The sequence below is a fragment of the Canis lupus genome, chromosome 26 (assembly GCF_011100685.1).
Source record: "Canis lupus familiaris isolate Mischka breed German Shepherd chromosome 26, alternate assembly UU_Cfam_GSD_1.0, whole genome shotgun sequence".
In the NCBI taxonomy this organism is placed as follows: domain Eukaryota; kingdom Metazoa; phylum Chordata; class Mammalia; order Carnivora; family Canidae; genus Canis; species Canis lupus.
In genome coordinates this window covers 8,722,572-8,749,891 of record NC_049247.1, presented here as the reverse complement: position 1 = coordinate 8,749,891, position 27,320 = coordinate 8,722,572, and the positions used below count along the sequence as shown (strand labels likewise).

Below are 27,320 nucleotides of genomic sequence, written 5' to 3'. Positions count from 1 at the left end.
TGCACTCCCCCGCGCGCATCCGTGCGCCGACCGAGACTGGCTAAGGAGTCGGCGGCCATTTTGTTCTTCTCGTGGTTCCAGTGGGGAGAGAAGGAGGAAGCAGGGAGCGGGGCGGTTGGGGGGGACCCGCCGCGGCTGCTGCCACCGCCGCCACCACCGCCTCTGTGCTCGTGGCGTGGGAAAGGAGGTGTGAGTCCCGGGCGCGAGCCGGCGGCGGCGCCGCTGCGGGAGGGTCGGCGGTGGAAGGCGATGGCGGATATAGATAAACTCAACATCGACAGCATCATCCAACGGCTGCTGGAAGGTGAAGGGGTCGGCGGACGGGCTGAGGGGTGGCGGGCGCCCCGGGGGCTCGCGGGGGAGGGGCGAGTTGGGAGGCTGGTTGGGCTGGCAGCGCCGAGGGGAGCGAGCCCCGCCGGTCGACTCGTGGGGCCGGGGGCTGCAGCCGGAGGGAGGCCGGCTGGGGTCCCGTACTTGGCCCAACCCGCGGATCCCGCCGGCTCCGCTCAGCCATTGCTCGGAGGTGCAGCCTTCCTCCCGGAGATTTGAAAACTCCGCTCCCCACCCCCACGTTTCCGGTCCGTACCCCTTTGCGCCCCGCAAATGGGACCAGTCTTCGGAGGAGAGAGAAGGCTGGGGGCCCTGGTCCCACCTGCAGGACGGCGTGTTCCTTACTTTCTGGTACCCGTCCTCCCGGAAACCAATTTGATGGGGCTGAGAGTTCCACCGGCTTTGGGGACTAATGTCCGGTCTTGCTTTTTTTCTTGTGTGGGGCTGGGGTCGGAGGACCAATTGCTTGTTACTTGATGACGAACATTGATAACCCCCGAGGACGTCGGAACCGACCCCCTCCTGCCTTCCCAAATACTCCCCTTAAGTTATCCTTCTCTCGAAGAGGTCTCAGCGCTCTTTTCTAAACGTGCCACTGAATGTGAAACCAGCGATGATGACAGTTTCGTTATCTTTCCAATATGCCAGGCTCTTTATTAAGCGCTTCGGGTGCATCTCATAATTACATTTATAGGAATAGCGTTTCTAAAGCGCTCTGTGTCAGACATTCTTAGAGCGGTTTACACACAGTTCATAAATTCTCCCAACAACCTTGAGCGGTGGGTGCTTTTGTTTTTTTCCCCCCGTTTTTTGGAAGGAACTGAGAGGTTAAGGCACTTGACCAAGGTCACACATTAGTGAGAGGTTTCAAACCCAGGCTGCCGGGAGCTAGAACTTGCTACGTTCAAGACACCTTAATGTTTGAAGGAAGGAGGTTAAACAGGTTAAAAAAAAAAAAAACAAAAACAAAAAAAACTTTAATTTTAGCTGCCCTTAGACTCCTGAGGTGCCTGACAATTGATTCGTATTGATGTGGGATACAGATGAAGTTTGGATTTTAAAAAGGGTCGCTGAAGTGAACCTCCCCTCGCCCCCCCCCCCCCACGCCCACCTGAATTCCCAAGCCTGTCTACTATTGCTAATGTCTTTTTCTGAAACTTTGGAAGAATTCAAATCTCTTGATTTGGGCGCTGGATAATGTAGATTTGGCTGAGTTTTAACTGCTTTTTGCCTTAATTCTCCCCTAAAATACTGTACTGTAAATGCTTGAGAGATGGAGTCCAGAGCAAGAACAGTTGGGGAAGCTCTGGTACTAGAATTTGCAGATTTTTATAATTAAGTCATTAAGATGAAACTCGTGAAAATATCTTAATCCATGCTGAGATTTTTTACTTTTATATTTTCTTAAAGGAAAACCCCATTGAATGTCTAAAGTCTCCTGAAATGCTCTTGAAATGTCGGTGGCATTTGTGGGTTGAAAGCCTTGTCACTCATTCAGTACTTGGCATTTATTATAAGAACTATATTTTTCATGATAGTCAATACGGTCCTTTGATTTATATGAGGCCATAGCCAGCCAGAAACCGATTAAACCAGTTTGCACTAAGAAAGGACCTTTCTCTTAAATATTTTGGTATGAAAAGCTTTAACTTTTGCATATCTGTGCAGGGATATATATGGGTAGATTAGATGAGCTTTATTTCACTAAGGAAACAAAAAATTGGAATCTGTGTTTAGAATAATCAGAACTTTATTTGAATAATCAGAACTTTAAAACTAAGTCTTATTAACTTTACTGTGTTGCCCATAACTCTGCATTCACATAACAGATTTGTTCATTTTAATCTTACTTTTTAAATCATGCTAAGAGATTTACCTTGATGAATCATCTAAAATGAGATTAATCATTTCTTAATAGTTCCTCTTTATGTGTTCGGTTGCACTTGAAAACTAGAATTTTTCTTTTATATTTCATTTTTCATTGAAATTAATAAAGCATGGCATTTTAATGCCTCCAGAATGGGCTTACTGCACAATACTGTATACTTCAGATTTGCTTTTTTCTCATCAATGTTAATTTGGCAGAGAAATGGTTGAAGATGATCCATTGAGGGGACACACACACATCCATGTTAGAAGATGTTGATAATAAATTTTGTGATTTTAAATACCCCCAAAATGTTTTTCCCTAAGAATTTTAATTAAAATGTAAGTATATCAAAATGGCATATGAGTTTTGTGATCTTTTTTGTATGTTCAGAATGGTCTTTTAAGACTGTACAAGCTTAGTTGAAAAGTGGCTTGGTAACAGTACCAAAAAGGCAATTCAGTGAGGTCTTAAGAAATTAACAGTGTGTTGATTTGGAATGTAGCTATGAAATTCTTTGCTACTCTAAACTTAAGTAGTTTTTTCTTAAGTGAAGTTTTTTTTGTTTTTTGTTTTTTTTTGTTTTTAAGTGAAGATTATATAGGTCACTTAGGTGACCCACCTTGGAAGTTTTATCCAAGCTCTGCCTCACTGATGATAAAACTTGAAACTCAGTTTAACTAATGTTCATTTATTTAATAACTATACTATTAAAGTTGGGAGATTTTGAGAGAAAATAAGCCTGCTGTTGATTTGGTCTGATATTCCTACCGTGTTGGAGAAAAGTGAGAGGGCAGTTTTTGACTTTGTAAGTGACCTGACTCAGAGAGATGGCTAGTACTTTTCTTGCACAGCAGGCAGTGTAACTTATTTCACTTCCTGATTTGCAAAAAGCATCTTTGCTCTGAAGATGACCATTGTCAAACTGCAAGACCTTGTCAGGCTCTGCATAATTGTTCTCCTTACCTCAGTGATTTAAATGTGACTTCTGCCTTGGCCCTCAGAAAGCATTTCCTACCTTAATCCTCTGTGTAAGAGTTCATCTGAAAATAGTGTTCAGATACTTCGAAACTATAAAATTAAGTGACCCATGTATTTAGCTTTTTAGTGTAATATGAAACATTTATATTCTAATGTTAAAAAAGCAGCAGTGCCTGGTCTTGAAGATCATACAAAGGACAAGCATGATGGCAAAACAACAAGCATTGATAAAAATCTGATCAAAGAAAACAAAAGTAATCTTTTCTAATAAGACTTCTGAAATGATTTTTTAATAGGTCAGATAATTTTGACAATTAGGCTTTTCTTGAGCAATTATCATAGGACATTTTGTTGATAAAGACAGTAATGTCAAAGCTTATGTTACTAATTTCCTTATTTACAAGAAGTCTGTGTTTCAATGCCTCCTGCTCTTTCCTCCCCTTGCAGCATATCAGTAGTAGGCCTCATCCTCTTTTCCTAAGAGAGACATGATCTGCAGCTTGCACTAATCCTAAACCACAGCGTGGAAAGGATTACTCTCCTTATGCCTGAAGTGCCCCCTTGTTTGTCAGTAGCAGGGGCGTCAGTGAAATCTAACAGGTTGGTGGCTTGTGTCATCATGTGCTTGAGGAAATGTAAGCCAGGAGAGCAGAGGCCAGGCTTTCCTTCTCCCCAGCTGGTGAAATAGAGGCAGTGCTGGGTCAAGCATTAGTAATCTGTTGTCAAAGTAGAGGTTGGTTGGTGAAATCGTTTTATGGCTTTGAGACTGCAGTCCTATAATCTTCGACCTGTTCTGCAAATTATGTGCCTGTGCCTGTCAGTGTACTTGAGGTAGGTAAGGATTACTGATCCTGAAGCAGGGCAGGGATTGATAATGATTTTATACCCACTTCACATTAACTTCATTTACAATGAGGGCAATTAGAAGACATTAAAGATTGAAATGGGAAGGAGACCTTATTCTGATGTGAATTGCTTTAAAACTGGAAGTCTCATTCAAGATGAATAGGGAAGGATTTTATATTTTTGGAGTTAATGGAATTCTGGGATGAATTACTGAGTTTTAGGATCAGACTCCTGTATCCAGAGCATGTAAGAACAGATGATTTACTTATAGGTCTTAATTATTTACCTGAAACCTCCAGTGTCTCCACTACTCTAGGGTTTGCTGGCGCCCAGAATGAGTGTCAACTGATATTAAGCCTTACGAAAATGAAAATTACTCTTAAAATGAAGGGTCAGACCTCAGGTCTCTTCAGTGGTATTTTATCAAAATGGGTTGTTAGAATAGAAAAGAAACATTTTGCAATAAACTGGTTTCACAGTAGGTGTAGAAAACTCCAGGTACTTGGAGAGCAGGAGATAGTGTTTTCTAACTACATCCTGAATATTTGTCTTGAGAAAATTGCTATCGCCTCTAAATGTCCAAAGTATATACCATTGTAACATTGTGTGTCACCCATACTTCAATAAAAAAATGCACAAAGTATAGCACCAGCAGTTAGTAAAGTCAAGAATGAGGGAGTGTGTGGCGAGGAAACAATTCAGATGCTCTCAAAGTGGGAAGTCTTCCTGCTGATAACTTTACAGTGAAACCATATGATTCTTGATAACATTTTTGTGGTTTATATTTTTTGTAGAAAAGAACTCAGTTGTTTGTGGAAAAGATTTAATGCTGCAGGTATTCACTGTTTGTCTTGGTTTGAGGTCTTCCAAAATCTGTCATATATTGGAAGGTTATTTATTGATTCTGTCACTGAAATGAATATGGTGTGCAGTAGTCTGAAGATTACCACCTACTTTAATAAGATTATCCTAAAACTGCAAAGTCTGTGTTGGCTTATTTTTACGCTGGTTGTGCCATTTTTAGATTCTAAAATCTCATTATAATTCATCTGGAACTTTTCTTTTTGTGTGTACTGTTCCTTTAATAAGACTTTCTTCTAACAATTAAGGAACTTTTAATTAAGGAGCAAGAAGAATACTTTTTTATTATTCATAAATAATCCCAAAGTCTTATTTCCTTGCATAGTTTTCATTTGTTTTGCTTTTGGCCAGGCTGTCAGAAAAGTTAGTGTTGCTTATGAGAAAAAACTGGCATTGCAAATAATCACTGAAAATATTCTTTTATTATTTCAACTTTTTGTCAGTTTGTTTTTGATAAATTGACTGGAAGCTTCTATCATGTGCTCGTGTTCATGATTTGCCAGATAAATAAGTTTCTACAGAACAGCCTTTGCTGTTAACAGCTATAATTCACTTTTCTGAATCTTTCTAGTCAGATAAAGGTTTTTACTCAAAAGTCGTAAAGTTCTAAATTGGTATATGAATGTCTTGATCACTAACCTACACGTTTACAGTGCCTACTGATTTCCATGCAATGCCTAACAACTGGATTTATGAGAAACACTTCCATCTGGAAAATGGAATTCTTTCTTGTCGAAATATTTTGGATTCCTTTGGCAATTGTTGAAAGAACTTCATATTTACAATTTGAACTAGCGCAGCTACTAATTAGGAAGGTAACATGTGACCACTCTTGAATTTCCCACTAAGGGTCTCCTTTGTGTGCATGTTTCTCCCGTTGCACACAGAACCACAGGGAGGGCTTTAAACCTCAAGGTAAGTATTGACTAATGTTTATTGAGTAGAGCTACACTGTAATTTTCTTTGTAGCTACTAGTGATAAAATGGAGATGTTTTTATTTTAAAAGCCTCTGTCTTAAAAAAAAATAAAAATAAAAAATAAAAGCCTCTGTCTTTTTAATGGTATTGAAGATCCCCTTAAGGTGAACTTTTAGTTTTATAATCTTGATGGAAGGATAGTTGTAGTCAAGCATTTGTAACAAGCTGCAGTTACCTATTCTTAATTTTCTGTGTCTTCCACAAGAAAAGGACAAGATTCTTGTCCATTTTGTTTACCAGGGTATCACCAGCGTCCAGAGGGTCTGGCACATAGTAGATACTCTGCAACTATTCTGTTCAATGTTTGAAGCATGGTTAATAAGTATTGACAGTCTTAAACAGATTGCCTAATTTAGTTCTGATTTAATGCTTCTCATTGGTAAGGATGCTTTGTGATTTTCTATCCTGTCTCAGAATTTTCTTAGGAAGCAATGACCATATATTAGGATTTTGGTAAAGAACAAATCCTTAGCTGGGAGGGTAATAGTATAGTGGAAGCACCACTAGACCTAGTTCGGTGGGGCCTGGTGTCCTTATAAGCTCTGTGACCTTGGACCAAGTCACTGAACCTCTCCCAGATTGTAACAGAAGTGACAGAGCCTAACTTCATAGGATTGTTGTGAGGATTAAGTGGCAATGTAAAACCCTCTAGTGCAGTGCCCAGCACATGATGAGTGCTTGATAAATGTTAGCTACAACTTGTAAGTAATTCTATTGGATGGAACGTTGAAAATAGTGAAGTAGATTTATGTGCTATTGGCCAATATGGCCATTTTTACGAAATATCTAGTGTTTTGGGGCTGCTAATACCCATTATGAAATCTTCTAATTGTTAGCCAAATCATCTTCAACTTGAAATTTAAGATTAGTCCTAAATTTTTGCAACTAGAAAAATGCTCTATTAAAGGCTGATAGGAAAATGACACTATTGTTTTTTTTTTTTTTAATTTTAAAGCACAGACACCGGTTTTTTGCTAATTAAAAGTATGTAGTCCAGAATACATGTTTAATTCTAATATCACAAGTCATCAGTACTTGGAGATTTATCCAGATTTCATTCACACAACAAGTTTTGAGCATCTGCCACATAATGGCCAAGGACATGTACACTGCAGAGCCAGTCATGTAGTCTTGGGTTTTACTTAGTCTACCAGAGCGTCCAGATGAATAGGTGGAAGCAAAATGGCATTTACAATACAAAGTATGTGTGCCCTGAGTAGTTTCCAGGTGTTGTGAAAGCATTTCAGAAAGCATAAAGTAAGCTTATAGGAGAGGCTCTGCGGGGCAAAGTAATATATAAGCAGTCTTGAAGGATGAGCAGGTATTTGCCAATTGGTAGATGATGGTGTTGGTGGTGTCTGTTTTCATAATTTTATTGCTTGAGCTAATTGTAGGGAATTTAAGAAGCTTTGTATTTAATGAGCACTGTTCCTCAGGTACAAAATCTTGATTTGTTCTAGAAAAACCGCATTTAATCCTTATTGCACATTAAGAATAATTTTTGTTAGCAATATTGCTTTTTAACTTACCTGTACACTCCAGAGGACCAACAGGAAAACAAAATAAGAAAACTATCACAAACTATTGTCTAAAGGTGGTAGTGGGAAACCTCCAAAACTGGTAAAATTTATATTAGCAACATTGATTTAATCTGATGGCATTGATTTAATATAGCATTCATATAAAAAGTACAGCCTTTGTTACATATAGGTGTAGATTAATTATTGTATACTCTCCTAAAAGACTTAAAGTGGACTATTCATTCACAAGTTTGGGGCTCTGCTGAGAAAGATTGAGATTGAAAACCAGAAGCTTCTAGGAGTCCCCTCCTAGCCAAAAATAAAGTTTCCTGCTGGGCAGTCTGCCCAAGCTTGTGGTATAATTGCTAATGATTGGGGTTTTCTGGCCAGTGAAGCAGGAATCCTACTGTCTTTTCTGACAGGAGTGTTTCTTGAATTCTCTGCTGTGTGTTAGGAGACAAAATTACTGTGGTTCTGGAAAAAACATTTTTTTATTGCTCAGTTGCTCTGTAGTATTATAGATGTGTGTTTCATATCTTCCCTCAAAAATTATCATTACTTTGCTTTCATCTTTGTTGCTTCTCATTTCATAATATTTTGATTCGAAGGAGATTGATGATAGTTTAGTTACATATTTTGGGGTCCAAAGTAGTGATTTGCTCAAGACTATAAAACCAGTACAGAAACTTGGGGCTGGCTCCCAGTTCCACTGCTCTCTCAACATTTTCTCTTTATTATGTGCTTCAGGAGTTTGGCCCTTTCCTCCTGTCATCTTTTCTTGCTTATTGTCTTTCATTGAAGGATACATAGTGTTCGGTTTCTGTTCAAAACCTTTTTCTTGGGGCACCTGGGTGGCTCAGTGGTTGAGCATCTGCCTTCAGCTCAGATCATGATCCTGGGATCAAGTCCCCTATCAGGCTCCCGATGAGGAGCCTGCCTATGTCTCTGCCCCTGTGTCTCTCATGAATAAATAAAATCTTAAAAAACAAAACAATCTCAAAAAACAAAGCAGTTTTCTTCAGAGAACTCAGGGTTTTGGTGGCTATTCAGGCTGAAGAATGACTTTGCCTTAGACAGTAAATGGACACAGCCATTTTTAATAGGAAAAATTATCAACAAGCATCAGGTTTTTTATTTGTAATTTTTATCACTCTGTAAAATAAGATTTTTACAGAACAAAGCTAGATACAAACCAGTTAAACTTACTGCTTTGAATTTGTTTAGTTATTAAGCTGAATGATTTTGTAAGTTAAATATAAAGCCTCCCAAACTGATAAAATTTAAATTATCAACAATAATTTAATCTGATAGATTTTGTGGTTTTGTTGAAACAGAATCATTTTATATTAGGTTTCATGATGGAAGGATGTTAGAACCTAACATTCTATATTTAGTCTGGTCCTATGTTTTTGCTTCAGTTCTAATTCATAGAATGTCTGCTTTTATAAATCTTTTATACAGAATGAGAAGTAAGACTGATTACAAGTTGAAGATAATCACTGCCTGTATTTAACCATACCTTACCATCAAGCAGACCACCTCATAACTGTAAAGCTAAGATATTAGCAATTCAGTGCTATTTAAGCAGTACTTAGTGACTGTCTAATCTGCTACAACTGGAATCAAAACAGAACGTTTCATTTTGGGACACCTGAGTGGCTCAGTTGGTTGAGTATCTCCCTTAGGCTCAGGTCATGATCCAGAGTCTGGGATCGAGCTCCACATCTGTCTCCCTGCTCCTCTGGGAGCCTGCTTCTCCCTCCTCGAGGAGCATGCCCCTGCCACTCCCCCTGCTTGTTCATTCGCACGCTCTCGCTCTTTCTCAGAATAAATAAAACCTTAAGAAAGAAAGAAAGAGAAAGAAAGAAAGAAAGAAAGAAAGAAAGAAAGAAAGAAAGAAAGAAAGAAAGAAAAGAAAAGAAAAGAAAAGAAAAGAAAAGAAAAGAAAAGAAAGAAAATTTCATTTCCTGCCTACCTGCTGATAAATGAACTGTTACAGGGCTGGAGTGCTTTACTTTGATGGGGAGTAGACCTCAAGCGTGGTCGGATGTGGGCAACACCTAGTGCTGTACCAATATTTATTTATTCTATTTCTTGTTTTGTTTTGTATCTGTTCAGATTACTAAGAAACCTTTCTTATAGCACTCACTGACATCCTTTGCCCTCTAAAGGCATAATCGTATTCACAGATGCAATCGCAGAGATTGCAGAGCAAACATGTACAGTATGTACAATGAGCCTAAAGTGTGTTTCAATAAAATGCAAACAACACTTAAATTTTTTCAGAGAACTCTTGAAATACCAATCATCCTCTGAAAAACACTGGTCGGGGGAAGGTTCTGAGCATTCAATCTTTTTTATTTTTTATTAAATTTTTTTTAGAAGATACACACATGGCGGGGGGGTGGGCAGAGGGAGAGGAAGAGAGAATCTTAGGCAGACTCTGCACTGAGCCCGGAGCTCAATCACATGACCCTGAGATCACAACCTGAGCTGAAATCAAGAGTCAGACACTTAGGAACACCTGGGTGGCTTAGCAGTTGAGCTCTGCCTTCAGCTCAGGGCGTGATCCCGGGGTCCTGGGATCAGGTCCCACATCGGGCTCCCTGTGAGGAACCTGATTCTCCATGTTTCTGCACCTCTGCCTCTGTTTCTCTCATGAATAAATAAATAGTCTTTTTTTTTTTTTTTAATTGTTGACACTTAACCGAGTCATCCAGGTGTTCTTCCAGTCTTTCTTTGTTTGTTTTTCATAAGAGAAAAAGGCAGAAGGAGGAGAAGCAGACTTCATGCAGGAGCCCAGTGTGGGACTCGATCCGGGAACTCCGGGATCATGTCCTGAGCCAAAGGCAGATGCTCAACTGCTGAGCCACCCAGGCATCCCGCAATCTCACATTTTAAAACAAGAATCCATAGAATCAACTCAGTAACATGACAATCTCTGAAATCTATTCTACAATTACTAATTCATTTATTTTTTTAAAGATAGATTGATTGATTGATTGATTGATTGATTTATGATAGGCAGAGAGAGAGGCAGAGACACAGGAGGAGGGAGAAGCAGGCTCCATGCAGGGAGCCCGATGTGGGACTTGATCCCGGGACTTCAGGATCGCGCCCTGGGCCAAAGGCAGGCGCCAAACTGCGGAGCCACTTAGGGATCCCCCTACTAATTCATTTGTAAGGCTGGAGAAGAGTAGACAAGATTGGGGGCAGAAAGAGAGGGTCTGGTGGGCAGGCTATAGGTGAACAAGGCCGATTGTGTGGCTTGGATGCAAAACTGAGGCCTTGGGCTGTGCCGCAGCAGGTCTGATTTCAGCAAGTAGCAAAAGAATGCCTTTCTAACAATATTCATACACAGTGTGTGGCCCTTTGTTCAGGATACTGTAAGAAGTCTTAATTTGTTATAGAAGATGCAACTAAATAAAATCCTATCTAAGATTTTACAATTATAATTAGGCATTAAAACCATATTCTTGGGATCCCTGGGTGGCGCAGCGGTTTAGCGCCTGCCTTTGGCCCAGGGCGCGATCCTGGAGAACCGGGATCGAATCCCACATCAGGCTCCCGGTGCATGGAGCCTGCTTCTCCCTCTGCCTGTGTCTCTGCCTCTCTCTCTCTCTCTCTCTCTCTGTGACTATCATAAATAAATAAATAAATAAACAAACAAACAAACAAACAAACAAACCATATTCTTTAGAAGTGTTACAAAAATAAAGTCAGGCCGGTTAAACTGTTTTTGCCTCCTCCTTATTAAAACTTGTGCCTTTTCAGATAATTTTTATGTTAAATTGTATCTTGACTTCATTTGACTAACTGGAGTTTTTCTCCCTACAGTGAGAGGGTCCAAGCCTGGTAAGAATGTCCAGCTACAGGAAAATGAAATCCGAGGACTGTGCTTAAAGTCCCGAGAGATCTTTCTCAGTCAGCCTATCCTACTAGAACTTGAAGCACCACTCAAAATATGTGGTAGGTTTTGGCACATGAACAGTTGCCTTTGGTTACGCAATTGATTGAGTGACTTGAGGATATATAGATGTCCTTGTATTAGCCAGCAGAATTGTTTGCTATTTATGAATAACCTGGGACTACTTAAAATTAAATAATTTTAACTTTAGAATAAATATTTCTAATGGACTTAGTTTACTTAGATGTGCTTCAGATTTTCTAAAAACTATTTCACTAAAGTAATTTAAACATTGCATCAGAAAGAAACGACACCGAATGGAGAGCTAATAAAAGGTCTGAACTATATAAATATATGTGAATTACATTTACACTTAAAGCAAAACATTATGCTTAAAAAATAGACCTCCTTTGATACTGTTTTGTAGTCTGTTTCTACATGATAGAGATAATCTGTATAAAAACTGAAATTCATCTGAGTAATGCTAAATATTTTAGCATATTTGACTATATTGATAACATTTATATGTTTATTTTTAAAGTAAACTCTATGGCATTATGTAGCAGGGAGATATTGAGAGCTGAATGAATTTGGGCGTGTGGTGTGTGTACCTTTGTTCACACAGGTCTGGGTCACACTAGCAGTGCAGCAGTTCTACTGACACAGAACCTGCAGACTGAGCTGCCAGAGATCTGATATTGAACAACCAACCTGAAAGGAAAGCCATGTTACTTAGCAAGAAGGCCTACCTGGGCATTAATAATCCTTTCCACAAAATTAATTCTTAATTAACTGAGTTGTCTGTGAGATTCTGGACATAAACATATGCTTAAAATTGTTATTAAGCTGAATTGAACTAAAATATGATAGAAGATTGGAAATTAGTGTTAGCTGTCAAATTTAACTCTTCATTATTAGAGGTCAATCCCGTTATGCAGTGTATGTTTAAAAAATGTTTCCAAAATTTTTTTGGTGGATTAAACAATAGTATGAGGGCACTGTGTAACAGAACTCTTGCTTCTAGGTGATATCCATGGGCAATACTATGATTTGCTTCGACTTTTCGAGTACGGTGGTTTCCCGCCAGAAAGCAACTACCTGTTTCTTGGGGACTATGTGGACAGGGGGAAGCAGTCATTGGAGACTATCTGCCTCTTACTGGCTTACAAAATCAAATATCCCGAGAATTTTTTTCTTCTCAGAGGAAACCATGAATGTGCCAGCATCAATAGAATTTATGGATTTTACGATGAATGTAAGTACTTTCTACATCTAAGGAAGATTTCCTCAAACTGAAATACTTGATCGTAAAACGGCAAATATTTTGTTAGGATACATGAGCATTTAGATAAAATGTTTAATCTGTCGTTTTCTATTTCATAAACTTGTTTTTTCTTAGGTTAGAAAAATAACACTGCCACTGCGGTATATATAATAATGCCCTAGTTTCTTTTATGATGTGACTATTTGATTAAGAAGTAATGATTGCAGTGGTGGCTTCTTTAATATCTTTGTTGAACTAATTTTTAGTACAACTCTGAGAACCTGTCCAAATCTGTTTTTAACAACTTTATTGAGATATAATTTCATTCCATAAAATCTGTCTAAGTGTACAGTTCAGTGATTTTTAGTAAATTCATGGGGTTGTGCAACTATCACCACAGCCCCAGGCAAACACTAACCTGTTTTCTGTCTGTAGATTTCTAGGTAATTTCATGTAAATGATATCTGGAAATATATAAATAACTGGTTTTTAAATTTTGTGATTTGTTTTGTTTTTGTTTTTCCTTCTGGCACATGTGTACCCAGGACAAACAGCAGTTACTATCCTAAAATGTGCTGAAAGGAGAAAGCAAAATTATAAAACGAAAAAATCATTTGTATACTATTTTATACATATTACAACCCATTTTGGATTGTTGTGCACTTTGGGTTGGTAGTTGACAAAAAAAGCTGAAGATTCTTAAAGCTTTAAAAATTACCAGTTTAGGTGGAATTTTGTTTTTGTAGTGTTGTTTAATAAGTATAAAATGTTTAAAGAAAAGGGTTTGAGTCCTTACCCTTACCCTTCTTTTGTGCTTACCATTTCTGCTAGGAGGAGCTTTGGGCTGGGGGGAGAGAGGTGGTTAAGGAATTCATTCAAGCTACTGCATTTGCCAGTGATGATAATAAGACCAGTTAAGAATTGTCCCTGTGGTCCTCCCCTAGACTATAGTCATAACCTGTAGTGTGCTGTTTTTCCATCTCTGTTCCATATAGATGTGTTCAGCTAGATCATTTGTTAGACATGCACTACTAGAAAGATTATATTTCTAGACTTCACTCTCTTAATCTCACCCTCTGCCAGTTGTATGTTTGCCTTGTCTAAGGCCCTAACACCCAGCTGGTAAGATGAGATGGGAAGGGATCACCAAAGAAAAATCTGATGGGTTCTGAACTGACTAGGGCAATTGAGTCTGTGGCCAGAAAGGTTTTTTTTTGTTGTTGTTGTTGTTTTTAAGTAATCCCCGTACACAATGTGGGGCTTGAACTCACCACCCCAAGATCAAGAGTCAGATGTTCTACCGACTGAGCCAGCCAGGTGCCTCAAGGAAGATTTGATTTTTGACAATGAGTCTATCAGAAGTACCAGTAAAGCAGTTATTACTCCTAAGGTAGTGAAATGAGAGGCAACAAGTTTTATAAATTGTGTGTGTGTGTGTGGGGGGGTTAAGATTTATTTACTCATGAGAGACACAGAGTGGCAGAGACATAGGTAGAGGGAGAAGCAGGCTCCCTGTAGGGAACCTGATGTGGGACTCGATCCCAGGATACCGGGATCACGACCTGAACTGAAGGCAGATCCTCAACCACTGAGCCACCCAGGTACCCCTATAAATTGTGTTTTGGATACTTGCTATAGATGCTACTTTTTAGAGCAGATTCCTTTTATACACTGTTTAGCAAGTACGTTGATGTTTTCATTGATGAAACTCAAATCCAGATGATCTCTTTGTTGTGACATATATCCAAGTGTGAGGATATTCAAGACATTGTATTCAGCTTCTTTTTAATGCAGGAAACTTTTTTTTTTTTTTTTTAATGCAGGAAACTTTAAAAATTATTTTAGATGGTCAGCATTGGTTCTTGTTTGGTCATCAAGACTTACTGATTAACCTTCTGCTCAAGCTCCCTTCACCCCCATCAGGCAGGTATAACTTGCCATACAATCTACTTGTGGGCAGAAAGGCATCTTGACAGAAATGGCTTTCAATTAATGGCTTACAGACTTCAAAAAAACTGTTGATAATTAAAATTTTAAGTTCTAATGAAAAGCTTTATTAAAATGTAGATTTTCATGGAACAATTTAAAACCACTGCTTTAAGTGATAAGCTTATTTCACAAGTATAACACGCACTCTTCTGTACTACAGTTTCTCTCTCTGCCCCCACCCTAACTTTATATAAAGAGTGCAGTCCTGGGGGGCACTTAAGTGTCTGCCTTCAGCTTGGGTCATGTGCCACAGTCCTGGGATTGAGCCCTGCGTTAGGTTCCCTGCTTGTTGGAGAGCCTGTTTCTCCCTCTGCTGTTCCTTCCCCTGCTTATGTGTGCACAGGCGTCGCATTCTCTTTGTCAAATGAATAAAATCTTTAAAAACAAAAACGTAGTCCTAGAAAAGCTGGAGTATCTGTTGTTAGAAAAAATGTGAATATGTATTATCCTTTTCTGATAACCAGAGCTGTCTGATCTGTAGTAATAGGAAACTGCATTAGGAGATCTGGCTCAGAATCCCTGGATTTGGAAGTTTGAAAAGATCTTGGCAGTTATCCAGACTAAACCTTTCTGGAGCCAGATGTTCCTTCTGGTCTGAAGTGGCCTTGGAGAGGAAGTGTAGAGAGTACAGAAAGCAGGACTCTAAGACTTAGTTAAGAAGCTCAGAGGGCAGCCTCTGTGGCACAGCAGTTTAGCGCCTAGCGCCGCCTGCAGCCCAGGGCATGATCCTGGAGACCTTGGATCGAGTCCCACGTCAGGTTCTCTGTGGAGCCTGCTTCTCCCTCTGCCTGTGTCTCTGCCCCCCCCCCCCCTCTCTCTCTCTCTCTGTGTCTGGAAGGGAGGGAGGGAGGAAGGAAGGAAGAGAAAGGAAGGAAGGAAAGAAAGAAGAAAAGAAAGAAGCTCAGAGGCAACAGGAGGAAAAATCCTACTTTTTGTTGAAGGAGCCAATAAGGATAGAGGAATCGGCAAGACAAGCTGGAGTGTATTGCATTAGTAAAGAATCAGGGAGCAAAGCAGACAGACTTCAAGAAGGAAGAGGATTTATCAGCACTGGCAAATGCAACATGTAGGCAAAGGAAGAATCCAAGCGAGTCCTTAGCCATTGGATGGTCTTCCAGAGATAAGCTTCTGTGGAAAATGGGAGATGGAACCAAATCACTTTTATGAATGGAGGTTAGGATTAGCCCACCCTTGTTATTTTATCATTGTTGGAAAATTGGAGGTGGTGATTGTGTACAGGTTCCCTTTCAGCCTTTTATAGAGAGGAATGCTGTTTGGTTTCCAGAACCCTCCAGTGAAGAAAGATAAGGAATTAGTGAATTATTGACCTCCAAAGAAGTACAAAACAGGGTGAACCATGGTGAGAGTTATACCCAGTCATAGAAAAATACGAATTATTAGTAAGAAAGGAAGTCTTCCAACACAGAGGTAGAAGTCACGTTTTTTTTGAATTTGTATTACATTCCAAACTCTGTGCTAAATTCCATACCCAGCTGATTGGCAGTAGAGTGGAAGGTGTGGTTCAGGATCCTGCTGCTTGGGCCAGCAGGATGGACTGATGGACTTTCTAAGAGATTGAGCTTTAAACCTGTAGATGTCCCTAGAATAAGAAAGGAGAGGAGTCGAAGGACAAACTTGGATTTAGGAATGAAGATTGTGCTTTGATCTTTGATTTTTCTGGTACAGAGGGTACAGGAGAAAGGCACCCAACAATTGGGCCGTTCTCAACCCAATTCAGACAGATTTGTGCTTCCAGAATTTATGAGTAGGTTTTTAAACTCAGAACATAAATGAAAACAGTACCTTAGAGTCCTGCTTTTGTCTAAATCACACTATGACTCCAGAATGCAAGGAATATAGGGGCTGGTAAGGGAAATATAACCACCCTATAACATTGTTTTTCTGGGGGACATTCTGAGCATTTATGGCAGGGTTAGGAAGTTATCCTGGAGTGTCTGTAGTAAGCAATCTATATTCCCTTATACTCGTTTGTACCTTCTAGGGTGTGTAGGTCTAGGAGTTGATCTGGTACCAGTGGGCTATTGATAGTGGGAGATGGAATGAGTGTTAATTTTATGAAGCTTCCTCAGAAGGAAGATGGTAATGGCACATGCATAAGCTGTTCATAATTGCCTGTGGGTTGAGATTAGACAAAACAGACAACTTAGATTCCAGAGTTGGTGCTACCAAATGATGATTGGGGGTTAATGATAATCCTTAGTTATTACCTTTAGGATTCTGATTTCAAACCTCTATGGGATTTTAAAGTAGATCTAGTTCTGTTAAACCTACCCTTCAGGGAATTTTTAATAAAAGCATAGTTCTTGTTTACTTAAAAAGTAATTAGCCCCTTATTTTGGGGAGAAGTCCTGAGAGAATGAACCTGCAGAACACCAGTCTCTTTTTAACCACCCTGAAATTTTCACAGGTAAAAGAAGATATAACATTAAACTATGGAAAACTTTCACAGACTGCTTTAACTGTTTACCGATAGCAGCCATCGTGGATGAGAAGATATTCTGCTGTCATGGAGGTATGTGGGCTGATTTTAGTTCCAGATAGATTTTGTTCCCTTCTGAAGGGTATATACACTTTGACATTTATGAGTTGTCATTGGGATGACTTCTCTGTCAGGGTTCTCTTTTATTGATGTGCTACATCATGGGTCCACTCTGGTGCATCCAGGATCATTTGGATAGAAATCTAAAGTAAGAAATTGATTTGTTACAGGGAATTCTAGGCTCTGTAACAGTTTGACTTGAAAATAGAGCAGAAAGTGTTTTTAAATATAAAATGAAGAGCAATTAATGTGCTGTATCCTAGATCCTCCAGAATACTGAAAATGTGAGTAGACTTTCCTTGATCTGTTTTTCATCCTCTCCTTTCAGAAATTTTTCTGACTTGGATTTTAAAAGTGATTTTATTTTTCTCAGTGGTTGTGCTTTGTATGACATAATTAATTAAGATAGTAATTGCGAAAAGGATTTCTTGTTGCCTGTGGTCAGAAATTAGACAACTGTCAAAGAGCCAATACAATGAATGTATTTTAATAAAGCAGTTATCCCTGCCCTCCTGTATTTCAACTGGTTTGGTAGAGCTGGGCATGTGATTTTTTTTTTTTTTTTTTTTTTTTTTTAACGTAAAAACTACCCCCAACATGGGGCTCAAACTTAAAACACCAAGATCAGGAGTTGCATGCTCCACCCAGTGAGCCAGCCAGGCATCCCTGGGCATGTGATTTTAAATTCAGATGAAAGTCAGCTGCATCTGAGCTGGTCTGATAGACTTGATGGTCCTTGGACAGCACAAATTTCCTAGAAAGCTACATCACACCTGAGTATCTGCACCCTCTACACACAGTCATTACAAATGGTTGGCAATCTAGAATGTACAATTGTTCATTATTATCATCAAAGGAGTTGAGGAGTGGTTGTCTAATAAATCACTAGATTTTAATTTTATAGAGCTCTGTATGTTGAGGTAACTGATTCCATATACCGTTTAAGCATACTGTGCCTTGTAGATTGGTGCATATGATAAATTGCATTGCTTTTTCAAAGTTGTTTTTCTAACCAAAGCTTAATAAGAAAATATAGCCATAGGTTTAAGCTTTCCATGTTAGACTCATGGAGTATCTCTGTAAGCAAATGGAATATTAAAGTTCTATTTTCTTCCTCTTTTTTTTTTTTTTTCCATTTAATAGGTTTATCACCAGATCTTCAATCTATGGAGCAGATTCGGCGAATTATGCGACCAACTGATGTACCAGATCAAGGTCTTCTTTGTGATCTTTTGTGGTCTGACCCCGATAAAGATGTCTTAGGCTGGGGTGAAAATGACAGAGGAGTGTCCTTCACATTTGGTGCAGAAGTGGTTGCAAAATTTCTCCATAAGCATGATTTGGATCTTATATGTAGAGCCCATCAGGTATTGATTTTGAATTTTACATGTACACTTAAGAGCATGTGTGTGAGCACAGATTCTCCTTGTTGATTTTAGTGGGTAGGTATTGCTTATTCATACAAAATGTCTCTGCAAGTGACCTATAGGATATCAGACTCAATGGGAAACTGAAAAGTAGTTTTGCTCACCTGCAGTTTACACCTACTTATACTGAAAACGTTTTCTCTCCAAGGTGGTTGAAGATGGATATGAATTTTTTGCAAAGAGGCAGTTGGTCACTCTGTTTTCTGCACCCAATTATTGTGGAGAGTTTGACAATGCAGGTGCCATGATGAGTGTGGACGAAACTCTAATGTGTTCTTTTCAGGTAGATGATGCTTTCAACATTGTTTCCTACTGTTAAGGCTGAATTTTACTGACTTTTTTTTAGAAATTGCTGTTTTCTGCCTACTGTTCATCTATGTTGAGTAGACTAAGTTTTTATTTTCCCATACAAGTGTTAGTTCTAATTCAGTAATGAGTGAACTGCCTTTTAAGAGGGGGGGAAATTGTCAGAGAACCTTAGCTGCCATGTTGAATTTAACTGTTTTTACATTATTTAAGTGGGGTAAAAAAAAGTATTGGCTCCTTGTGCTTATAGTTCTTTTACTATAAATCTAAAACTTAAAATGTCAGTGTAATGTTCAGCTAAAATTAGAGTAGAACTAACTGCCACATGCCAGATGTGCTGTGTGATTACTCTTTTCCCATCACTTCTTTGTAATTTCTATAAGACTCGTTGATTCACCGTGACATCATTTATTTGGCCCTCACTTGGCACAAAAGTATCATTTACATGTAAAGTCTGTCTGAATCTTTTTCTCATTCTCTTATTATGATTAAATTTGTACAATTTCAAGCTAGCCCAATCATAATCATAAAGCCACTGAAGTCAATTAAATGTTGTTTTACCAACTATCAGGGAAAACTTGCAACTCCCAGCGATTGTGAGAGGGCTCCCTATGGGTTTGAAAAACACTGCTCTAGAGATACTACAAGATCTGACTTCAGAAAATTGTCATTTTATCCAGAGGCCAAATAATTTGTCCATGTATTTCATCTGTTCATCATAGCATTTATTACCAAAATGTGTACATGTTAGCTTGGTTTGTTAATATGTTAGTGGGACTTTGAGAGTTCTTGGGTCTGTTTTAAACAATCAGAAACCTTTCTAAACAAAAGATTTGAGTGAGATTTAAGAAATCTTAAGATTTTGGGTTGAGACTATTTCTTAAAATTGCACTATCTTTTAATCTTTGCAGATTTTAAAGCCTGCAGAGAAAAAGAAGCCGAATGCCACGAGACCTGTAACACCTCCAAGGGGTATGATCACAAAGCAAGCAAAGAAATAGATGTCATTTTGACACTGCCTAGTTGGGACTTGTAACATAGAGTATATAACCTTCATTTTTAAAACTGTAATGTGTATTGGTCGGCTTGCTCAAATAATGTGTTTGTGGGGTCCCCTCTTCCATTTTTTGAGTTAATGAATGGCATTTGCTGGTTATAACAGCAAATGAAAGATTCTCCACTCCCAAGAAAAAATGTTTTGTTTTTTTAATTCTGTATTCCTTTTGCAAACAACTTTAATGATGGTGTTAAAGCTGTACACCCCAGGACAGTTTATCCTGTCTAAGGGGTAAGTGTACAATTGATCTTTTTAAAATTCAGTTCAACCCATGAATAATGTAAATGCTCGTTTTCTTTAGGATATAAAGAGAGCCCTAGGGTGCTCAATCTGTACATGTTATTGTCATAAAGTGCATACTGTTGATTACAAACCACTGTGAACATTTTTTTTTTTAATTTTGTTTCAAAGGGATTGCTTTTTTCTCTCATTGTCTTGTCATGTACAAACTAGTTTTTATAGCTATCAACATTAGGATTAACTCAACCTTGCCAGCATCACTGGTATGATGTATATTTAATTAAAGCACACTTCCCTTACCGTATACTCAAAATGACGATTAAAGCCATTATTTTAAATGTTTGTGACTCTTTCCTAAAGCCAAAGTTTCTGTTGAAATATGTATTGACACACCCCTAAGTACAAGGTTGTGTACATGGTTGTGCACACATGCTACCTTCTTAGGGATTCAAAAACAGGTTTTTGGTTTTGAATAGCAATTAGTAACATAGTGCTATTTAAGGTATTAATGATTAAAGTTAATAACATTTTGTACAATTTCCATATAGTCTATTCATTAAGTAATCTTTTTACAGTTACATCAGGCCTGAACCCGTCCATTCAGAAAGCTTCAAATTATAGAAACAATACTGTTCTATACGAGTGACCGATTATGCTTTCTTTGGCCTACATTCTTTATTCTGCGGTGAAGTTGAGGCTTATAAGTCAAAACAAAGGAAATAACTTACTATCCACCAGTTTATACAGAACTCACAGAATCTATGACTTTTTTAAACTAAGATCTGTTAAAAAGAAATCTGTTTCAACAGATGACCGTGTACAATACCATGTGGTGAAAATGAATTCAGACTTATTAAACGACGAACTTGTTAAATCCTCTCAGTGTCTATTTATCAGCACAATACACACAGGAGAACTGTTGATGGCATATTGAATAGATTTTAATGAATAAATTGCTCTGGAAACCACACAGTTTCAATTTGGATTTGTTTTCCTTCAAATAGTCTGTTTTCCAAAGATGGACTATAATATGGATGCTCATGTTTGTGGAGGTCTAACCTGGATGTAACTACGTTTCTGAAGTAGGGTGATGAGATTGAGCTGTCCTCCCCTGCTGTTTAGGAGATGTGGGGCTTGCTGAGCTGCCATGTCACCTGCACCCATAGTTATCTGTTGGTCTGGGTTCACTTGAACAACTTTCTTTTTCGGGCTCAACCCACCAGTATTTGCATGCACAGTTCTTTGTTCTCTATTCCCCAATTTGTATGGAACACAGTGTTCTATCATACTACATGTGTCACAATTTTGTGAAGTGCGTATTAATTTCTTACATTAAAAGTGGGCAAAGAGCATGTCATTTGCAAAGCACTTTCTTCTATCAAAACCTGGTTTCCCTCGGGGAATAGGAGGAAATCCTCCTAGTAAGGGACTGTTTGAACTAGTGATGGCATGTTGATAGAAAAGCACAGGGCTGCTGGGGTCTAGCCTCCCATCTGCACTAATAGTCTCTGGTCTTGAGGCGTTGGCCACAACTTCCCTTCCAGCATGCTCCTGTCAGCCAGAGAGGTTGGACCTGCCAGGGTTTTTCATTGTCCACATTGTGACAAATCCAAACTTGTATTATTTTACTTTATCATATTCTCCCAGACCTCTTTAACTATAGGAAGAAAGATGAGCAGCATTTGATTATGTCAAAGGCAGATTTCATGTGTCCTTAGTCTGTGCCCTGGACATTATCAGTTGTGTCACTTCTAGGATTTCAGAATTCTATAGTTAATAAAATTGGGCCTCTTTACCCAGGTTATAGAACGTGAAGTGGTAGCTTGATTAAAATTTTTTGAGAAAGGACACAGCACCAGGTAAGTAGGAAACAAAATCAACCTTTGTTTTAGGACATGCGATCTTAGACGCTAATTATTTGAAACTAGTATATGACCAAAGAACTTGGCGCCTTCCCTTATAAATCCTATTCTGCACTAACCTTACATTCTCACTTGTAATTTCTCTTCATGTGCATCTGGTCACATCTGCCATTGGCTACATTCTGTCCAGGTCATGGCTCCTTTCCTGGCTGTGCGATTTGAGTGTGACTTAAATGCCGAGCCACAGTGTCTCTTAGAAAGCACCTGCCTCATTGTGACTCTTGAATGAAATGATGTAGTGTGCTCAGAGTAATGCTTGACTCATAATAGTATTATTCACTGTTTGTCACTTTATCATTAATCTCAGTTGTTTCATGTGGTTGAATATCTAAATTCTCTAAGGTACTAAGTAGCACCTACCTATTATATATAGCCTGTAATGACCTGATACTAAGCCATGGACAGCCAAGCCAAGTACTTGTGAGCACTAACTGCACATAAAACACTGATAGATATTTTCAGCAGATACAAAAGAAACAACCAGGAAACATGCAGTTGTTGAATGTAATATTTTAAATTCTAGTTTTCTTCTGTGTGATTTTTTTTTTTTGAGTATTCTTGCTCTCAAGATGACTGCACCAGTACAACACCTTTAGAAGGATGATAGCTATCCTTATGTAGCTAAATAGTTGTATCATATAGTTGAAACCTATCTTTTGCAATCACTGGTTTGTACTTACTTGACTAGGCCCGCCTGTCAATGAACCACAGAGATGCAGACATGGCATACTTCATAGTTACAGATACATAAATGGAATATGGGACATGGGAATTAGAAACAAATAAGATTGAGTGTTGAGTCATGAAGAAGGCACAGAATTCAGACTGAGGGAAGGAAAGATCACCTGAGTTTTTCTACTGTGGAACTATGATGGAAGGTTGAAAGGAAACTGCTAGGAAGTGAAGATAAGATAATAGCTGGCAAACTGAGGCAGAGTGGGCAAGACGAGTTCTTCCAAAAAGTAGATTAAAAGGTTTGATGCGGGCAGCCCGGGTGGCTTAGTGGTTTAGCGCCTTCGGCCCGGGGTGTGATCCTGGGGTCCCGGGATCAAGTCCTATGTTGGGCTCCCTGCATGGAGCCTGCTTCTCCCTCTGTCTGTGCCTGCTTCCCTCTCTCTCTCTCTCTCTCTCTCTCTCTCTCTCATGAATAAATCTTAAAAAAATAAAAGGTTTGAAGCCCAATGTGCCCATTTCCCCACGTCTGGAAAAGGCAGACCCAAAGTTCGTTCAGTCTTGCAAACCAGCTAGCTGGAATCTGCAGGGTTCATGATTTGCTTTTTTTCAGTTCTGTACGTCAGATGTATGCATCAACCTAGACCAGAAGAATAGGACACCCCAGGCTTTGCTTTCCTCACCTGCAAAATAGAGAACTATGAATACTGACTGGATTGTGAAGATTGAAAACCCATATAAGGTGCCTAATACATGGCTTATACATAATGAGCATTCAGTAAGCAGCTGAAAGATATTGAAGGATATTTCTAAGATTTACATCAATGGCCACAAAAAAGGAACTTGGGAAAACTTGTCTGAGCATAGGCAAAAATAGATTTTCATTCACCCCTGGTGGATTGCTATGTCAGCTTCAGATGAATAAAAATGAAGACGATATTAGTGCTTTCAACCACATCCTAAGACCAATGGAATGAAACTTCCTGGCATTCCTGAATCAGTGCATGATAAACAATTGGGTGGTCACAGAAATGACTGCTGTTTAGCTGATCATGATGGCTGCTGTGTAGTTCAAACGTGGCATTTGGATTTCTTGCATATATCAATTTCAAATACAGGTAAGCATTTTGTGCAGATTATGTCACTTGTCAGTTATTTGAAGTATATATGTTACAGGATGAAAGCACTTCAGTTAGTTTTGAACACTTCTGTAATCAGAAAGTTTAAGAACGCAGTAAGTAGAAAAATGTTATCTAGATAAGTTTGAAAGAACTTTTTTTTTTTTTGAAAGAACTTTAAGCTTAAAAGTCTTTAGGAATTTTGAAATAGGCATGCAAAAGATTGGAAATAGTATGGCAAAAATCTTAAGTGCTTCTGAAAATAGAACGCATCTTGCAGTACACAAAGCTTGAGATAGAGGGATTGTGTACAACTGAATCATCAACCAGATTTTTTAAAGTCTAGGAACTAAGGAAGATGGGCCTAAGTCACTATCTTACTATTAGAACATAATATTCAGTGGTAGGGGCAGCCACAAGACAACATTCTCTTCCATCAACCTCAGGTAAAAATGAGCATTACTTAGTATTACAAACGTGCAGATGCCATAGGAACAGTAAATCAACTGATGGTGCTAAGAAAGTTCCATTCCTGCCTAATGTCAAACTTTGGAAAATTCAGACAGTTTGATAAAGTTTTTTTTTTTTTTTTTTTTCTGGCTAGATTTCACACTCATTCCTGTGTCACAAACAACTAGTTCTCTTATAGTGATGTTTGGCCGTGACCAATACAGAATTTTAATAATCATTCAGCCAAGATGTATATTTGGCACAGCTGTAGAAAAAATTCTAAGGAGCCACTTTAAAACGCATTCCTTTTTTCTTCTAGCCACCCAATTAGCACAGTATCAAATACCATGTCTCCCAGAGAAGACCAGCCCACACACCAGTTGTTCAGGGCTGGTATACAAGAGAACAGTAACCAGTCCTTATGTTCTGGGACAGACTGGCTGCTTGACCTTTCCAGCAAAACCCTGGCAAGTTAGGTAGGTGTGGCAGGAGAACGGGTGGGTTAAAGCTGTTTCTGCTGAGGTTGGCAGAAGTTCATTTGCTATCTGCTGGAGATTTGCTCCATTTGCCAACTCCAGGAGCCTTCAGAGGAGACAAATTTGATAAACTGATACTTACCAAAATGAAATCACATCTTTCCAAGTATTGACCCACCTACAGACACCAGTATATTCTCACGTTTAGTGCTAACTAATGATTAAGGGATAGTTGGAGTTGACTCAAATAGTTTCTTAGTTGGGAGACCATGCAACGTAAATGATAAGATGCATGGATCCGTGGATCGGGTTTGGCTAGATTTTGCTCATCAGCTTGACTCCTGTTCTTACTGCTCTTCTAGAGCCATTGGGTATTTCCCAAGACAATGGAATGAGGACGAAACAGGAAAGAAAGCCAGCTATCTTATGATTGCTGCAGTGCACATGGCTTACTAGGTGCACATTTTGGTCACCTCTGCATTTACACAGAGTTGAGAAAGGAGATTTGCATTCTTTTCCCAACTCCAGAAAGCTAGGATTCCGCTAAGACAATGCTGTTCATACTGACAGGTGGAACTCTTCCAACAAAATCCTATCAAAGACATACGTAAAGTGAATAAAGTCACAATGGCTCTGTAAAAGCAGAGCCTGGGGGCTCGTCCCCCACCAGCTTCAGTCCCCAAGGATTGAAGCCAACACTTTGAGAACTACTGCTTACAGGTCTGGGTTTGTAGACCAGCATCGGTAAGAAGTCACCACAACTTAACCATTAGAGCTTTCTCAGCTTTGTGATGCCTTGTCTTAATATCTAACTAGCTAAGGATTTTAATCTAAGCTCTCTCCTGATAGTCAAACAGGTCATCACTTTAGGATTATGTAGCTGGCTTTCCCTTCTTAGCATTGCATCATGGGACAGATCAGGAAAGATGCTGTAGATCTGAATACAACATCTTAGAAGGCCAGGGTTTTTCATTGAGGGGGTCCCAGGCTGCTTTCCTTGTTTCTTGATTGTGTGTACAATTTAATTAAATGTATTTCACTGTATGTATATCAAGGTATATTACCATTTTATGTTACATGTTTCATATTCTGTATATTTTTTAGTGTCTTTTTTTTTTGGTGAAATATCTGAATACAATAGAAACGTATGTAAAATACCAATGTGCCCACACCTGGGTTAAGAAATAGAATACTACCAATATCTTAGGAGCCGCCTGGGTGTACCTACCCAATTACATCTACTCCCTCCAGGGTTAACCACTATCTTGAATCTGAAATTAATCATTTCCTTGCTTTTTATTGTCTGTGTCCCTAAACAATATATTAAGTTTTGCCAGTTTGTGAACTTTATATATGCTGTGTATATCCTTCTGTGAATGTCTTCTTGCAATATTTTCTTTCAATTTTTTAGAAAGTTTTATTTAAGTAATCTCTATACCCAATGTGGGGCTCGAACTCATGACCACAAAATCAAAAGTCTCACGCTCTTCTAACTGAGCCAGCCAAATGCTTCTTGACTTTTTTTTAGAGGTTTATCCATGTTGACATGCTCAATTCCCATTTTAGGTTTTTGGGGGTATGATGGGGGGGGTTCTCCTCTTGTCTTTTTTTCCTCTATTTTTTTCTATTTGTTTAGCTTCAGAGGTTACTATCTTTGCGCTTCACATTCTCTGTCCTTTGGGATTGATAATAACACATGTTAGGCCCCATTCTTCCATTTCCCTGTAACCTCTCTCTCTCTTCCATCCCTGTCCCTAAGCATTCTGAATGGTTATCTTCAGCTATAGCTTCTAGTTTACTCATTTTCTCCTCACTTGGTTTGTTCTTTTTTTCAAAAATCTGCATGGTCATTTGTTGTCATTTGCTTCCCTGCTAATCTTCTTTTTTAAAAAGATTTTATTTATTTATTTGAGAGAGCAACAGAAAGAGAGCATGAGTGGAAGGAGGGGAAGGGCAGAGGGAGAGGGAGAAGCAGACTCCCTGCTGAGCAGGGAGCCTGATATGGGGCTTGATTTGGGGCTCAATCCCCATCCTGGCACGCTGGGATCATGACCTGGGCCAAAGGCAGACACTTAACCAGTTGAACTGCCCAGGTGCTCCCCTGGTAATCTTTTTTAAGTCTTATATTCTATTTCTCTAAGTATAATCACCATGGTTACTTTATATTCCATTTGATTATTCCAATATCTGAAGTTTCAGGGGGTCTTTTTCTATGGCTTGTTACTCCTACTGGTTTTTCATTGTTGTTTTCATGTGTTTTGTGACCTTTGAGTGGGAGCTGCCCACTTTTCCTTGCGTCTTTGCCCACGGGCAGTCTCTGTGGCCTGGATGGAAGTTGAGTTTGTCAGCCAAGATGGAGTTTGCCTCTGCAGATAGACTGTGACAGTGATAATACAGAAACCTTAATAAATTCCTCACTTGAAAGTTTTCAGATTGTACAGGTATCATGAAATGAAGCCTCAGACCTAAACATTTTAGTGGTGAATTCTCAGGAGAGAGCTTTTTATTTCTCTCTACCCAGTGCCAGGGTCAAGATAGGCAAGTCTCTG

General features: G+C 39.0%; 1 protein-coding gene and 1 long non-coding RNA gene across 2 annotated transcripts in view; one reads left to right on the top strand and one right to left on the bottom strand.

Annotated features, from left to right (window-relative positions):
• Nucleotides 1-23,150, bottom strand: part of LOC111092526 — a 51,657-nt gene extending 28,507 nt beyond the window's left edge. Inside the window, exon 1 of the long non-coding RNA XR_005379157.1 lies at nt 22,115-23,150. This is a non-coding gene — a long non-coding RNA (uncharacterized LOC111092526). The remainder of the gene's footprint in view (nt 1-22,114) is intronic.
• Nucleotides 250-19,859, top strand: PPP1CC (protein phosphatase 1 catalytic subunit gamma). The gene is given in 7 exon segments (NM_001003033.1): nt 250-304; nt 11,221-11,352; nt 12,315-12,545; nt 16,972-17,076; nt 18,247-18,470; nt 18,679-18,813; nt 19,748-19,859. Coding segments are annotated over 7 exon segments (972 nt in total). The 3' UTR covers nt 19,838-19,859.
• Nucleotides 23,151-27,320: the final 4,170 nt, after the last annotated feature.